Here is a 17166-nt window from a genome sequence, read left to right as displayed (position 1 = left end):
ATGAATGAATCAAAGAGTTGGTACTTTGAAAGAATAAATAAAATTGATAATCCCCTAGCCAATCTTATTTAAAAAGGTAAAAAAAAAAACCCTCAAATTCATGCAATAAGGAATCAAAAGAGCAAAATCACTATAGATCCTGTGGTAATAAAAAAGATCATCAAAACCCACTTCAAAAACCTTTCCTTTCGTAGGTCTGTAAACACAGAAGAAATGGACAGATTCCTAGAAACATATGAATTACCAAAGTTGAATCAAAAAGATGTCAAACTGCTGAATAACCCAATTTCAGTTAATGAAATTGAAAATGTAATTAGAACTTTAACAACAAAGAAAAGCCCAGGTCCAGACAGATTCACTGCAGAATTCTACAAGAATTTCAAAGAAGACTTAATGTGGACACTGCTCAAACTCTTCAATGAAACTGAAAGGGAAGCAATTCTCCCTAAATCATTCCTGGAATCAAGTATTATCCTAATATCAAAAATCAGAGAAAGACCCAACCAAAAAAGAGAACTACAGGGCAATCTCCCTAATTATTTAGTATTTTCTACCCAGCATTTATTGTGTAATCTGCTGTTACCCTTCCTGGAGACTGTATGTTTTCTTACACTGTAATTTTCCTCACATTTGCTGAGCATCAGAAATCCACAGAATTCTCAGCAGCCTTACACATGGCACCTCCCGTACTTCTTTCTCATCTGATCACATCTCCTGCAAGTGTTACTCCCCAGGTATACTGACAGGACGACTTCTGCCAGTCTCCGCTCCTGCCTGTCAGAGGCTCCATAAAGTTTCTCAGTGATAATGTGGAGACCTTGTGTTTTTCTACTGATTGTCAACAGAGTGTTCCAATAATTACAGTACTCTTCATGTTGCTGCAGAAAATAATTCCACCTGAAGTTCCACATAGTATTCTGGTTCTCAGGAAGCCTCACTGAGAGATATGGAGAGAAGGGAGGTAGCCCTCTGTCCCTAACCATCACCTGTATGTCCGTGATAGCTGGTCACTGAGATAGACATGACACTATTTTCCACCATGTCCTCCCTTTGAAATACCCTGCTTTTAACTCCAAAATCACATCCAGTTCACTTGCTATTTCTACATAAACTATTATTTCTTATTTTCATCCACAGCTTTTCTAGCAAGGCCATTTGACACAAACTTAAGTTCTGCTATTTTGAAACTACAGTAAAACATGATACTACATTAGATGGTACAATATAATGTTGTATTAGGCAGAAGTTCTCAGGAATGCTTCACTCCAGTATAGTCCCTGAGGTCTTTCCTCATGAGCTGCTGGATCCCCTTTCTCTGGATGTGGACAGCAGTATTTTAAGTTCCTTTTGTCATGCCTTCTCACTTCTGTCTCTCACAGGAGTTTAGGCATCACCAGCAGTCCACTGGACAGGACAGGTGAGAGCAAGTCTATTATCCAAACTTGAGGCCTGTTAGCTCTTTCAGTGCTTCTGTCTCCACCAAGGAGTGGTTTGACATAATCTTCTTTTTAAAAGCTCTGTTTTTATATATTGGGTTTGTTCTGCAAGGAAAGCAAACAAGCTAATGTTTTGAACCCTAGTTTAGTATTATATTCACAGTGCATGCCTCATATGGTAGTCACTAGCAACAGTAGTTATTTATATGCAAAGTAAGATAAAATTAAGACATTATTCCCATAGTCACATTAGCCGGAGCTCAAGTGTACTTACGAACTGTTTTCATCATCACTGTTTTTACTGGTTAACACCAAACTAGAGATTGTGTTCCACATCCCAAAAAGGTGTCTCTTTTTACACATTGCTATCTATATGACCCATTTTACTTTCCTGCAAACACATTGTCTTCTGCCAGGCAACTAAGCGAAAGCTAGTTAATGCTAGGATGTAATTAAAAGCAGATGAGACCAGTTTTAAATGAGAAGGTGTAGGAGCGGAACAAGACCCATAAGTAGATCACTTATCGTGCTTTCTCAAGGAAATTGCCTTCCGGCTTTGTGTGCTGTCTATAGCTTCTCTAGTTGAACATAAAAATAATCTTGTTCTTTTTTTTTTTTTTTTTTTTTTCTGTATGACACCAGAAGCACAAAACCTATTTTATGAACCCCCAACTTCCTGTTCACATGACATTAATGGACAAACGCAACCTGTGATTATATTAAAAATGGAAAATAACTGAACAAAAGAAGGTTGAGATTTGATCTTTCTGCAGGGTAAATTTAGTTGCCTGAGAAACAGGAGGAAATTATTTCCGTGCCAAAATAATAAAACAGTATCTGAATTTGCTTTTTTAGTCTCATTCAACACTATAGTTGTCTGTGATATAATAAGAAAAGAAGGGGAATCGAGAAGAGACAGTCATTCATATTATTTCTCTGGGTATTTACTTCTTGTTTTACCTCTGAAAACTTCTGGCAGCCTTTGTAATTGTGTGGTTAAATTTATACATGCAGTTCTTCTCCTAGGATGGGTGACATTTGAGCACAATAAAATTAATACAAGTCTGATGCAATGGACATAATTGCTTTCTAGAAAAATCACATCTTTATGATTTGCTGTCAGAGCCAAAACTGTGGGCCCAGCAGTTCCTAGGAACATTAGTATATCTGACTTTTTAATGCACTTTTCCCCAAGAATGTGATTTTTTTTTTTTTGAAAATGAGATTTCTCCTGGATTTTTGCTTTTCACCTCTCTGTTGTGTCCAATTAGAGAGCTCAGGAAATTTCTGAAATAATAATTCAGTGCACTTGAGTTATTTGGGTATAGTATATTCTAGAAAATTGATGCAAGCATATTATTAATTTTGAGTGCATGTGATAATTTCCATATTGGAAATTCTACATATTGCACTATTAAGAATTAGAAACACATATTTTGGTGATTCATATAGTTTGTATCTCTGTGCTTATTAGGTGTTGTAGCTCTGCCATCTGTAACTTATCAAAGACTCAGTGTTTGGAATAATCAGAGTAGGGATGATTACTCTATCAAAAACACAGGCTTTGGAGCCTCATAAAGCCAGGCTTACTTCATATCTATCATTTACCAATTATGACATTGAGACAAACTATTGAATGCCATGAGCCTCATCTTTCACATCTGTGAAATAGGGCTGACGATACAGACAATTAAAACAGTATTTAAGTAGTTTGTTATTCGTGTGGTTAGTAGTAGGAGGGCAAATTATTTTTCAAAGAGATCAGTAGGACATTTTATCCTTGATGAGGATCAAAAAGCATAAATATTCATGACTTTTCTCCTGTACCTTCCCACTTAGAAAGAGCCAGTGTTTGTATTTCCTAACTGGGAGCTAAAGGGGGCTCGAACTGGGTGAGTAAAGTAGTAAGAGGAGAGAAACTCAAGGGGCAGGTTAATTCATAAAATAAAAGGTTCCCTATCCAAAGGAAGGGGAGAGAAGGCGCTAAATATTTAAAGAGTCTGAAAGGACTGAGAGAAGGGTGTAGAGATGGAAAGAGGAGAGCTAACTGACAGGGCATTCAGGACAGAGACTTGTGTGTCAGAGACTTTGGGGACGTCTTTGGGTTAAGTCTTCACTTTGCAGTTTTTGGCGTAACCTTCTCGAGCAGTTAACAGCAAATAGCTGAAGGCATGTATTCAGCGTCTGAAGTGCGTGGTTGGGCTCAGGTCTCCTCACCTGGTGACTAGGAATAACATGTAGTGGTTGCTTTTTCTTAGCTTCAGTTCCTTGCCACTTAAAGGAGTGACCTAGTAGAACAAAGAGCTTGGTAAAAGGCACTTGAGCTTAATGGTGTAGTCAGAATCAACAGTATGTGTGTGAATTGTGCACTGCTTGTGAAATAAGAACTCTCTGAGGACTTTATGTGGATTAGCTTATTTAATTTGAAGATAACTCTACAAAATACAAACTATCATTACCCCATTTTAAAGATGATAAAGCTGAGGGTTGGATTCAAGTAAATCACCCAAAGTAACACAAGGGTAGAGCTGGGATTCAAACCCAGATACTTCCATGTTAGATCCTCACACATCCCCTGTGCTATCCCACCGCTCCTGTATGAGTGTCACATCTTAGGATAAGCGACCTTGGAGGGCAGTTTGTCTTGTTGCATGGATACTTGCTTTGTACTCAGCCTTGCTGCTTAAGCTGCCAACAAAATCAGTGACAGTAGAATCTTAGGCCTCAGTTCAGATGTTCCAAGCAGTAGCTACAGTTTAACATGCTTCCCAAGTGCTTTGGGATCCGAGAAGCACTGCTCCAGACTATGAACCTCTGGGCAGGTGGACGGTCTCAAGGCATTCATTCCGCCATCACTTACTGCCTAATACAATGCCTGCCACCTAGGAATAAATCCAAGAGTAGATCCAGGAGTACTGAGTAGGAACAGAACTAACAAGCTTTAAAAGGTTTATCTAGGGGTTAGTAGAAGAGTGCTCAGTGCATCCGCCATCCAGCAGAGTCAGACACAGGGAGAGGTGCCTGAAAAGAGATGAAAATGTGGTGCAATAGAGACATCAGCACAAGGCCTTCCCTGCATGTACTATGACATTTTAAAAGGCTGAATAATGCGAAGGCAAGCCAAGCAGTGATTATGCACTTATTCTTAACAGTCTTAAGACAAGCTCTGCTCAATTGGTTCCCCTGTGAACTCAAGCTGATTTCCTTCCCACTTGAGCTCTCTATTGTCTTGGCTGTGTTTGCAGCTCATTCAGAAACTAATTAAGTTTCAGGATCAGTTTGTCCTGTTAGAGAGTGTGGATATGCTAAAGTGGTGGTTTTTCATAGCTTAAATTCTGTGAGTGAAAGGACAATTATAATCTACTTCTAAAATTGGCCAAAAGTCAGCTTTCGTCAAAATAATTCTCAGCAGACATTAGTCTCTGTGAAATCAGGGCATTGTAGGGAAGACAGCAAAGGGGATTTAAATAGGGCATGGAAAGTGTATTGATAATCTGGCTATGTGAATCCTGTTCTCTAACAGAGTGTGAAATTAACTTGTTTACTCCACTTATCTGGGGCCATGGAGGTAGCTGATCACTCAATGACAGAGCCACACTTTGTGATCATCTACTTCAGCAATGAGCTTCATTGTTGGGCAAAATCCAAACAACCTGGCTTCACTGGTCTGCGTAGTTCCTCCAAAGTCAAGACCAGTATTGCCTTTTCCTCCGGGCAGGTCCAGAAACTCATGAACTCCAGCCTATCTGGCCAGGGCTTTCACATGTGCATGATCAGGGAGAGTAGAGCTGGAGAAAGATGACTCCTGCCTAAGGAAATTGTGAGGAGATCAGGGTGGCAGAAGAGACAGGAAAGAATTGAGGACATACAGGCTTATAGTGCCAGCGGTTTTTTAAAACAGGTTTTAGAAGGTTGTGCATTTTCTATATTTCAATAACATTTATTTTAAACTGAAAGGAAAGTATGAATCTGTATGAAGGGAGACTGAAATGAGTGGAGACTGTTTCATGTATCCAGTCATTTCAGAGATTTGAACATTTCTCCAGCTGAAGGCTTCACACACGGTGAAAGCAGTGGAGAGCTAGGAGGCAGAAAACTGGCATTGTAGCCCGAGCTCTGGCTTTAGAATGACTATATGACACAGGCAAGCTGCCAGCCCTCTCCAGGCTTGAGTATATAATATATACAAGGCAGATGCCCCAAAGCCCCTCTTACTGTTCAGTTTTATAGAACAGAGCTGCTCTGATCCTCAAACACAGTTCCACAATGCTGCTTACTGAAACAGGATTGCGGCTCCTCTGAAGCACAAATTCAGCCTACCCAGTATTTTAGAATTGGAGTTGATGAATATTTTCTGGCTGCAGAATAAGTAGCTTAGTCTTTGTGGGCCATGCAATCTTTGTTGTAGCTAGTCAATCATGTCCTTTTACTGAGAGCAAACACAGACAATACGTAAGTGAAAGAGCACACCTGTGTTTCAATAAAACTTTATTGGTGTGTGGATGCATGTGTGTGTGTGTGTGTGTGTGTGTGTGTGTGTGTGTGTGAGGTATGTGTAATGCTGCTGAGGCACAGCCATTACCCTATAAAAGAGGTGGAATGGTATAATCATTTGAACAAATACAGCACTTAGCAATAAGGGGAAGCCAAATATTTGCAGAAAAAGGAAAGAAGAGAGGGAGAGATTGGCCCTGTTTCATAAATGAGGAATTTTCACTCTGAGGCTCTAATGCCAGGTGAGGCTGAGGACGTCATTGCTGTTTTTCCCAATGAATCTCTAAGAATATAGAATTCTGCAAGAAGGATCCTAACTTTCACACTTTGTGTGAGTCTTCCAGGGACCTAACATGTCTAGTCCTCTTCTGAGAGGGAGGAGAGCTCTGGTGGGTCTGACAGATCCCAGTGAGTCTGGGCCTCCAGGAGGCAGAGTGTTGTTACGACGAATATCACATCTGTGGCTGCTGGTTCTGTGAATTCAGAATCAGAGGCTTCATGATTTTCTTCTCTTCTTATTTTTCCCTTTAATTCTGATTCTAGTAGGGCAGATGGAAGTCTAGAAGGGAAAGGTAAGAATAGATTTGGGCACTAAGGCAGGAAATGGGTATAGCCCTCTTGTAGCTGACTGAGGGTACCTTGAGAAGACAGGCCACGGTTTATGGGTAGAAAATTAAAACCGTTTATTTGGGTAGGGTGATATACTTCTCTGCCTTAGCACATAGAAGAGTTGGATTTTTACGGAATTATAAAAAACTTGAGATGTGATTAAGCCTTGTGAATCTAATAACCAGCCAACCAAGAGCATCATAGGTCCCCAGCAGTGGTGATGGAATCCAGTCCTCAGGACTGGAGCAGTGACTGATTGCAAGCCCCAAAGGTTGACAGATTGAGTGGATGGAGATTAATTAACCAACAAATCTGTAAAATTTTTCACAAGCCATGTACTTAATACAGAGCTATGTTACGGCCTGCAGTCTGTCACACCAGTTCATGAATTTATTTTACAGACTAAAAATTTTACTATGCAAATCACAGAAGAAAAGCATGCTCTTAGCCAAGTATACCAACATCTGGGGTTTTTGTGTTTGTCTTTTGGTTTGTTTGTTTGATATTTATTTGGCTGAAACCATGCCAAATCGGTAAGGAAGTGAAATAATAAACACCGTTAATATTTGAAACTGTATGTTGAACAATTTCCTGAGCAGCAGTTAGAAGGCTGGCTTTCTCCTCTGTAGTGATTGACATATCTTTTTTTTTTCTTGCCTAAAACAGAATGAAGAAGATGAGCAACATATATGAGTCAGCTGCCAACACGCTGGGAATCTTTAACAGCCCCTGCCTGACCAAAGTTGAGCTGCGTGTGGCATGCAAAGGCATTTCTGACAGAGATGCTCTTTCCAAACCAGACCCCTGCGTCATCCTCAAGATGCAGTCTCATGGGCAGTGGTTTGAGGTAGGCACGTCCAACCAAACACACAGAAGCATGGTTGGTTCTGATTTTATTAAACATGTCCTGTTTAAGGTGGTTTATTTTGGTAAGACGGAAAATGCTAGAAATGCTGATTTTGTTTCTGTTTATATCATGATGTTTCCATGTGGCTGTTTTGGTAGTGTGGGTATTTTGACATTTATCTTTAATTCATGGGCCTAAAATTTCTAGGATGTTTTTGTTAATTACCAAGAGATAATCACAGAGTAGTCTCTCTTCCATAATCTAGTTATTGACAAAAGGAAATTGTCAGCAAGCAAGTCAAGAACAGATAGGCATCAAGAACCCAGAATTCGAAAGCTGATGTTTCAAAACTTGATTCCAGAGACAAATACTTTGTGGCCAAAACAGAACTCAGATTAGATTTCATTAGAATTCTGGAACTGGTCACTCTGTAGGAGCAAGTTTTGGTGTTTGGGAAGGAAATGACTATTTTGATGGAACTAGCATAGCAGAGGATGCATTTCAGTAGGTCTTGAGCTGAGAGGGAGCCAGAAGGACTAGTATGAATGAGTCAGTGCTATGGAATCTCTGGCCACTGCTCTGCAGCTGGAAGGCACTCTCTAGCCCTGACAGCTGGGCTGGGGTACTTACCATTCAGGATTTTTAGATGGAATGAGGAGTAAGGAACAGTACTGGAGATTAGTGCTCTGCTCAGGCCCCAAACAAGATGGTAAGATGGAGGCTGACACTGCTCTCTAAAGTATCCTAAGTTCTAAGGAGCCTTGTGAATCTAATAACCAGCCAACCAAGAGCATCATGGGTCCCCAGCAGTGGTGATGGAACCCAGTCCTCAGGACTGGAACAGTGACTGATTGCAAGCCCCAAAGGTTGACAGATTGAGTGGATGGAGATTGGAGAAAGATGAATGCTGGCAATGGAAATCCTGAGTAGATTTAACAATAAGGAGATCGGGTGTCAGAAGCAAGAGGAAAGAACTGATGACATACAAAGTCATAGTAACAACAGTCAGTTTAAACAGGCTTTGGAAGTTTGCCTGATACATTGAGATACCCCTCAAAACTTTGTGTGGACCTGCTTGTAAGCAGGCGGTCGTGAGTTCGATCCCTGGTACTGGTAAAAATGAAAAAGACAAAAAAAAAAAAAAAAAAAAAAAAACTTATGTGTGGAATGTGCACTGGGAATATATCCTAACACACACTTCTTCCTGGCTCGTGTAAGGCAGCTGAATACTGGTTTGAATGGAATAGTTTTGCTATGAATCATTTTCTAGAGTACACTGGGCTCCCAAAGTGTCAAGGGATAACTTGGTGTTTTATCTCAAGTTTATTTTGGAGAGATTTACTCTTTTTTTTTTTTTGCCACTTAAATTCCAATATATTAAGGGCTCACTGGAAAAAAGCTGTAGGGCAAAGTAGTGGTATTCTTTATATCGACAGCTGTGATTGGTTGGTTGTTTCTCTGACTGGTGCTCAGGTAGGCATTGTGACACCTAGAGAAGGCTGGGATGATGGCCTTTCAGGGGACACAACACACAATATTTGTTTATTTGGAGTGAAGCTTAAAACAATATTAACTGAATTTTCTTGGTTTTGTACTTGTTACAATATGTGTTCTAAGTGCTTTAGGGGAAATAATGAATTTATTCTTCACAGCAATAATTTATTATCCCCAGGTTATAGATGAAAAGATTGAGAGACAGAAAGACTAAGGATTTTCTCAGGATCTCTCTGCTTGTAGGTAGAAAACCTAATATTTCAGCTCAGAGATGAGTTTCAGAACCTGAGAGTTTTATTACTATTTTATCTCTGGTGGTTTGTGTGGCAATATTTCAGGTTGAATCCTGTAGTGATTTTATTATTTACAAAGAAAAAAATTGGATATTGATTTTGTGCTAAGTAAACAGTGCTTTTAAAGGTCTGATCTGAGGTGGCCCAGGGTGCAGAAGAGGCCATAGTTACCATTCTGGAGGGAACCAGGAGCCTAGTGTAATTCAAGTAAGGGGTTTGAAACCATGCTGAGTAGAGCATGAATGGATAACTGCCTGTTGCAGATGCCGAGGGTCCACATCTTTATGCCTTCAGTACTTCCTCTTCCTGTTTATAGACAATTGGATGATGCTCCTCTAGGACACAGTCTCCTCTCTATGATAGAAATAAGAGTCATGGTTCCTTATATGTACAAGTGATACCAGCTTCTTCTCTGAAAGGGAGGCTGGAAGTCATGGGAGAGCAGATGAAATTCTGGAAAGGAGACCATATGCAAGAGCAATAAACAACAAATAGGCAGATTGGGGATTGCAATTTCACTTCAGGCCTATCCAAGTCTTATACTGTAAACATAAAACAATGATATACTGGTGTCTTAGTGTGTGATAGGTATGTCTCTCTAACTAGCTAGCTAGTTAGCTATCACAAATCTGGATATTGAACCCAAGGCCTCCTGCATGCTAGGCAAGCACTCGACCACTAAACCACGTCCCCAGCTCTCTCTTTCGTTTTGATTTGCCAAAATGAAATGGAATGCTTACAGTAGAAACAGAATCAGTTTTTGAAAATTAGTGACATAATTTGTCTTTTAACAGCCCTTTATATAACCCAACTATTATTCATATATATTTCTTTGCAATCTTTTCATTATAGCACACTTATACTTACATGATCTTTATCATGCTTATAAAATTTTTTCTGGATGTTTTTCAGGATATACTTTTTCCCTTGTTGCCACAATATTGCTAATTGTAATTTGTACCACTGCATAATATACCATCAAATGGATTTACATCATTGTTTTTCCTTTTATCTTTTTTGTTTTGAATTTTTAAAAAAATAACCTTTTTAAAATAATACTGTGACTAACATCTTTCTGCAGAAAACTTATTTCTCTGTGGGTAAATTTCTAGAAGATATTTGCCAAAGTAGAACTAGTAGTACAAAGGGCGTCATTTCCAGATTGCTTCTCCAAATTGCACTAATACATTTCCAAAATATGTTCTGTACAAGGTTACTTGTCAACAAGCTTTGTAGAGAAATAAGAATTTTGTGCCACAATGTACATTGATTAGCTGCTTCCTCTTTTTATTTTTTATTTTTTAAATAAAGTCTATAACTGTTAACATCAGCTTAATGTCCAGCATACTTAGTTGGAAGATTGATTTATTTTGTGGTACTTCAAGAAGTAACAACAAATTTTACTGTCTTAACAATGTCTATTCGCTTAGCCTGGAAAACAGAGTCCATGCCAGAAAACTAGCTGAAGAAATTTAATTCAGCTAACTAGCTGCAAAGGAGTTGAAAATGGAGACTGAGAAGGAACTCAGAGATCACGAAAGGAAGCTACTACTTTGCTTAGGGCTGGAGGAGTATTGTGCTGGACCCAGTTTGTGTAGGCTCTTGAGATCTAATTGTTAAATATTCAGAAAGTTTAAGTCAAGATATGTTTATAGTATAGGCATTGGGAAACATTTCAGATTTGGGCTTCTCTTCCCCTAGAAAATCAGTTATTAAGAATGGGCCAACATACCTTTGGATAAGAGTTTCAGAAGGAGGGGATTGTTGTATCAAACCAAATTGAGTATCTAACACAATAATATCCTTGGGAGAAGGGACTATCAGATGGGAGCTGGAGAGTTTAAGTAGATGCAGACAGGGCTAGATGTGCTACCTTGAAGGTAGATTGGGAATACTTTTCATTTCTTTTTCTGTTGTGTTTTGATCTGTTAGTGCTTTCCACTCAGCAATCCTAGAATCTAGAGGCAAAGTTTTCAGGAAAAGAATAGTTGAACCCACTTGATAGCAAAGGGATAAATGACCAACGCTTCAACATGCTAGCAGCCCACAGTAACTTGGAGACTCTTTCAGTGGGTCTTCAAGTAGTGCACATTTGTTTAGCTGATGACACCTGCTTTTCCTAAGAGTTCAGTGTGTGATCTTTTCCTCCACACGCCTGTGTCACAGTAATAAGCACTTGACAGACTACTCAAATCATGTGGTGACCAAAATTTCTGTTTAGTGAAAGGTCACAAACACAAGCAGTGCAAAACAATTTGAATTACTGATTGTGTATTATTTTGTATTCAATTCCTAGAAAAATACCTGTATTTCTATAGAAACCTGAGTTTTGGTACAGAAATGAGAAAAATATTTTATATATGAGAATTCATGTTGACTGTGGCAGTTCCCTCCGTGACTTTGTGATGAATAGAAAACCTAGCAAATGAGGTGGAGACAACAAACTGATGCTGGCCTGATTTGTTAGAAGGGGTTGCTGAGGGGTACCTGGGTGACAAAGAGGCTTACCCACATTAGATTTGTCCTGTACAACTCCCTGAAATTATGGAAAGTTTCCATATCTCTTCTGTCCAGTCAGGAAGCCATGACCCACATGTGGCAAATTGAGGCTGTGGAATATAATGTAACTGAACAGCTAAATTCTTAATGTTTGATTTTAATTTATTTGCTTAAACTAACTTGTAATTTTTGGTTTTGTTTTTAATTTTTATTTTTTATCAGTACCTGTTTGCATTACATAGTGTTTGAATTCCTTGTGTGGAATTGGTACGTGTACAATAACAAATCTTAACTTTTTTAACCTCTTTTTCTCTCTTAGCTTTCCCTTCCCTCTGTCTTTGGATCACTTTCCATTTTGCAAAATATCTATCTTCTTGTTGCCTATTATCTATTTTATCTTTATATTTTGGGTATCTCATTAAGAAAGATTATATAATATTTGAACTTGTTTGCCTTATTTATTTCACTTAACATTCAAATCCAAAGATAATACAATAAAAGAAAATTATAAGGGTCAGAGCAGGAATTAATAAAAGCAGTATAATGAATCAAAGAACTGGCTCTTTTTGAAAGAATGAACACAATAGATAAAACTTTAGCCAGTCCTACCAAAAAGGGAAGAAAATGCCATAAAAATTACAATTAGAAGTGAAAAAGATGAAATCACAATGGACAGTGTTAAAATCCAGGTAATTAGTAGCTACTTTGAGAACTTATACTCCAATAAGTTAGAAAATTCAGAAGAAATACACAGATTCCTAGATACATATGAAATACCAATTTAAGTAGCTAATATGGTTCTAGAGCATTTTTGGTACTGTACAGAATTTGGCTCATGTGAGAAACAGAGGAAAAGACATTTGTCCAAAGCTTGCCATGAGCTATTAACTTTACAGCTTAAATTTTGGGAGGAAGATATAACTAACAGTTGACATTTCCTTTTTAATACTTGTGACTGCTGGACTGCTGAACTGCGCTTTTCTTGATGGAATTCCAGCAGAGGAAGAGCTCAGGATGCATGGTGAGAGATCCAGGTTACTGTAGTATTTCTGACTACCCTCAGATGGGCCTCCCATTCACAGAGGAAACATCTGCTGTTTTGACTGTAAGATGCAGGCTCTTAATAAGCGAAGAGAACATTTGATCTGTAGGATAGATCACAAGGTCTGACTTTTAGAGTTAAAAAGACCTATGGGGTGACCATCTGTGCTATTAATAGTACTAAGGGTCAATGAATTAAGAGGTCGTTTTAACTTTGAAATATTTGAAATCAGTTGCTCTGAAATATGCAACACTTTGGTCTCTTTACAGATCAGCAATGTTTCATATACACATCTAAGGATCCAGCATTCAGAGAGGATGCTTTTTGTTTTTGTTCTAGAATATGGAAATTGGATGATATTTTTACTAGGTGAAAACTTTCTGTAAGTCTTTAGTAGCAGCCATAATTTCTACTGGCAGAAAGAGAGGAAGAGAAAACGTGCAACTTGAAAACAGATTCTAAACCGAGTTTCAGTCCCACCTTTGAGTTAGCCTACTTTAGGGTCATATTCACTTTTTAAAACGTCACCTGTACATACTGCTAGCCATAAAATGATGATTATATGTGACATGATGACTATGTATGGTGACAGTTACATATAATAATTTGTTTACAGTGGAGAGTAGAAATACCATTCTCCTGCCTTCCGCTGAACAATAACGTGCTCACTAACTGCTGAATCTTAACCAAGTGAGATAAATGTAAACATCTCAGAGAGTCAAATGTCAGGGGTGACCCTTGTCTTTTCTTCAGTTCATACTCTTCCTGAGCATGGTTAGATACTCCCAGGTTCACGTTTATGTGACTCTTGGCACAGTCCTGTGAATGCCAGAGTACTTACACTCATTGGAAAACCCAAATTAGACCCTGAACTTTTACAATGTTGCTTCGATCAATGTCAATTCTATTTTTCCATTTAATTTGAATATATGATTATTGAGCTCCTTCATGGGAAGCTCTAAGTACTGTAATTCTGAGGACTAATTATCCCTGGATCAATTCCATATGAAAACATGTTTTGATGAGTCATGGGCTTTGGCAAATCATTGGTAATAGGATGGTTGTACGTAACATCAATTATTAATGAGCTCTGGTACGAGATTATTAATATTTGTAATCATATATGCATAGAGCACCTTACATTCATAATGTGTCTCTACTTATGTTTTCATCTTTTCCTCATAACAGTACTGTGAAAAGACAACACAGCCATTTAGATTAACCACAGCATGTACTGAGCACCATGAGAAAAACATGGTTTGTGTCCTCAAAGATCTGAGTGTTCAGTGGGACTCACTCCATCATAGGAACAGAGCCGGAGGTTCAGATAGTCAAGTGACCTTAAGAAAGAGAGCTCCAAGCAAGGCCTTGATTTAAACCTCTTGAATCTGTGGTCAGTAGACTGTCTTAGGGTGCCTAGTGTACCTTAATGTGGGGTGGAGCTAAAAATAAATGGCTCTTCTGTCTCCTCACTAGTTTCCATTTTCTTTTTCCCCTCCTCACTCCCACCTATCCAGATGTAGGGTTTCATTGCCATATGCTCTGGCCTCCTTGTGTGCGTCTACATGTGGGTTGCCCACTCCCAGAGAAGTGGGCTGTGAACTTTTTTGGCAGTTCCTTCTTGGCTGGAGAGCTCGTGGGAGAGCTCTGTGCAACACATTTCTTTTGTGGTTATGATGCTAGTGAACTATCACCCAATATGATAGACCCCAAGAGAGCGATTTCACTTGTGCAAAAGATACTCAATTTTCGGTTGCTCTAGAGCCTAAAGCTTTTATAAAAACAAGCTAGGCAATGGGAACATTGAGGGGATAAATTAAAGAAGCCATTAGTATGCTGATACCAGTTACATATTAATCATTTTATGTATATTTTTTTCTTCAATACTACTTTGCAGTAAAGACTTTGCTAACCAGATACAAAAACTGAGGTTTGGATACAATTAATAAATCACCCAAAATCATACCATGAATAAACAGTAAAACTTAAATTTAGTTGATTTCAAAATACGTGCTCTTTTCATTTTATCAGAACTGCAGACTGAAAGCTGTGGCCTCCTTCTGGCCTGCACACATAGTGTTTTAGCCTCCACTGTGTTCTAACTAGTTTTGTACTGGCTGCCAACTCTTAAAGATCAGGAGGTTTTTCATAAAACTAGATTTCTAATTTCTTTGTGTTACCAGAAAGTCTGGCAATCTGGGATCTTTAATCCTTTGGCACCAGAGAGTTGGCAATAGTTTGTCACTTTCCTCCTGCACAGAATATGCAATTTATTTCTACTTCTCCCTCGTCAGCCTGCTCCCCTCCCCTCACTTGCCTTCTCCAAGTGGGTCCTGGTGGCACTTGAATCTGGAGTATTCTCTGGCAGCCCCCTGTCTCTGTTATGGACAGAGAAGAGAGCTGAAAAATGAAAATTATGTCACTGAAAGCATTTCATCTGAATATTACAGGCAAACCCCCTTCTCCAAAGATTTTCTGTCCTCACTTTGTGGGCTTGTGGTGTCTCCGTGGCAAGCACCCAACATGAGAGATGAAGGAAACAATAGTTTTCTTCAGTTTTTCATATAATTACCACTGTGGTTTGCATCAAATTCCCACTTGGGAAAACTTTAATGTTGCTTTTCACCTCCCACTTAACACATCTTTCATGAGAATAATTTTTCTCTTTAAAATTTTTTTAAAAAGAAAGTTGACTTTAGTAATATTAGAACTTTTACCCTGAGCACTGTATAGAAAAGAACAGAAAACAGAAAATTAAAATGAAATATTTTCTCCTTTTCCCCAATGCCACACCTCTGTGACTGGAGAGTGATAATTCCATGATGCGCTCAGATATAGGAAAAGATTTTTGGGTTGTGGTGTATGTGATTGGCTTATAATTAAAATCTCGATATTGATAAGTTTGACATCTGAAGGCAGAGCTGCAGTAGATGAGAAATTCAGATTTCAAATAGGAAAAGTGTTTTATCTGAAAACAGTGTTGGCTATTCCTTTTCGTATTCATCCTGAACATAATTTTATGGATGGAGGGATAATATCTGTGCTCCTGTGCAAAGAAAAGTACCTTGACATTGACTTCCCTGTCTCCTTCACTGGAAGAACTTAAAGCCACATTTTAGGTATCCAGAATTAGCATTGATCAGAAAAGGCTTTTAGATGTGCTTTGATTAAATACCAATACTATCATTTGAAATATGGTATTATAGATTGAAGAAAGAACATCAGCAGTCACCTGTGAGTTTGAATTTTCTGCCTCTAGCTTGAGTAACCTTTCCTGTGTCTCCAAGGAGGTGTTTCTGACGTCTTGCCCGGGGGCCTATTTTCATTTCTAACTGGACTCTGTTGTTAATCATTTGTAAGAAAATCACCTTTCCTTTGTAATTTTAGTCTACTTTGTGTTTTAAAATTAATGTTAGTAGTGATTTATTAATAGTGATGCAGTAATCATGATAATTGATTAGTTAAACACATTTGTTCAATGTACTCTTTCCTAAGTACAACTTCAATGTATTATCATATGTCATTATCAAAACAATCCTACAAGTTAATCTGTCTTTGGAAACAGAGACAGATTTTCCCATCTTTATTGAATCTGGCAATCTGGGATCTTTAATGACGAATAAAAATTGTATATAGTATAGGACACAGAAGAATTCAGTAACCTCCTCCAGGGTCACACAAGTAGTAAGTGGAGGGGTTGTGACCAATTGAACCCAGTCTGACTCCAGAAAATGCCCCCACTGTTCCGCTCCATCATCCTTTGAAAATAATGAGAGCATTTGTGATGTTTGCTGTGCTAACTCTTTACATTCATATTCATGTAGCCCTAGTGCTTCTGTTATTAGGATAGATACTGTGATTACTCCTTTTATGGTAAGAAAACTGACACATAGGAAAAGTGCTATCTAAGGTGACAAAATTAGAGAAGTGTGTTAGGGGTTTGAACTCAGATCTTTATTTCTTCATTGCCCATGTTGTCTACAGAACATTCTGCTTCTCTCATCTTGTCCCCTGTATAGGTGGAAAAACCCAATAGCGTATCATTAGTTTTTATATTTCACATGTTTTCTTCTCCTTTGGTCACGGACATCCAGATTCTTCTTACTATGCCCTTGTCTAACTCATGTACTAAATGTTGATTTGGAATCAACATTTTGGAGTAGTGCATTGGTATTCTGAACCTTTAACAATCTGCTATTTCTTATAGAGAATAGTCACATGAACTAAACCTATCTTTGGATCTAGCTCTTAATCCTTCCTAAAATGAAATACTCATTTTTCTAGCTATGGAGCTCTTTGTAAAAAAAAAAAAAAAGCTATTTCTAGTTGCTTATGATAATAAAGTGAAGGTCTCAATGTTCTTTTTTTTTTTATTTTATTTAAGGAGAAAAGAAAAGAAAGAAAAAAAACAGTGAAGGGGTACAAGTTATACAGATTTACAGGAGAAAAAAA

General features: G+C 38.3%; 1 protein-coding gene across 3 annotated transcripts in view; it reads left to right on the top strand.

Annotated features, from left to right (window-relative positions):
• Positions 1 to 17166, top strand: part of Cpne4 (copine 4) — a 501318-nt gene that overhangs the window by 129836 nt on the left and 354316 nt on the right. For all 3 annotated transcript variants that reach the window (XM_063248997.1, XM_063248995.1, XM_063248996.1), the window contains exon 2: positions 7206 to 7386. In XM_063248997.1, coding sequence (XP_063105067.1) covers positions 7206 to 7386 — 181 coding nt within the window. The remainder of the gene's footprint in view (positions 1 to 7205; positions 7387 to 17166) is intronic.

The sequence above is a fragment of the Cavia porcellus genome, unplaced genomic scaffold, assembly GCF_034190915.1.
Source record: "Cavia porcellus strain 051 isolate PalLab524CR breed Dunkin Hartley unplaced genomic scaffold, mCavPor4.1 scaffold_5, whole genome shotgun sequence".
Taxonomy (NCBI): Eukaryota; Metazoa; Chordata; class Mammalia; order Rodentia; family Caviidae; genus Cavia; species Cavia porcellus.
Note: the sequence above shows the minus strand (reverse complement) of the source record. Positions and strands in the feature narration are given on the sequence as shown.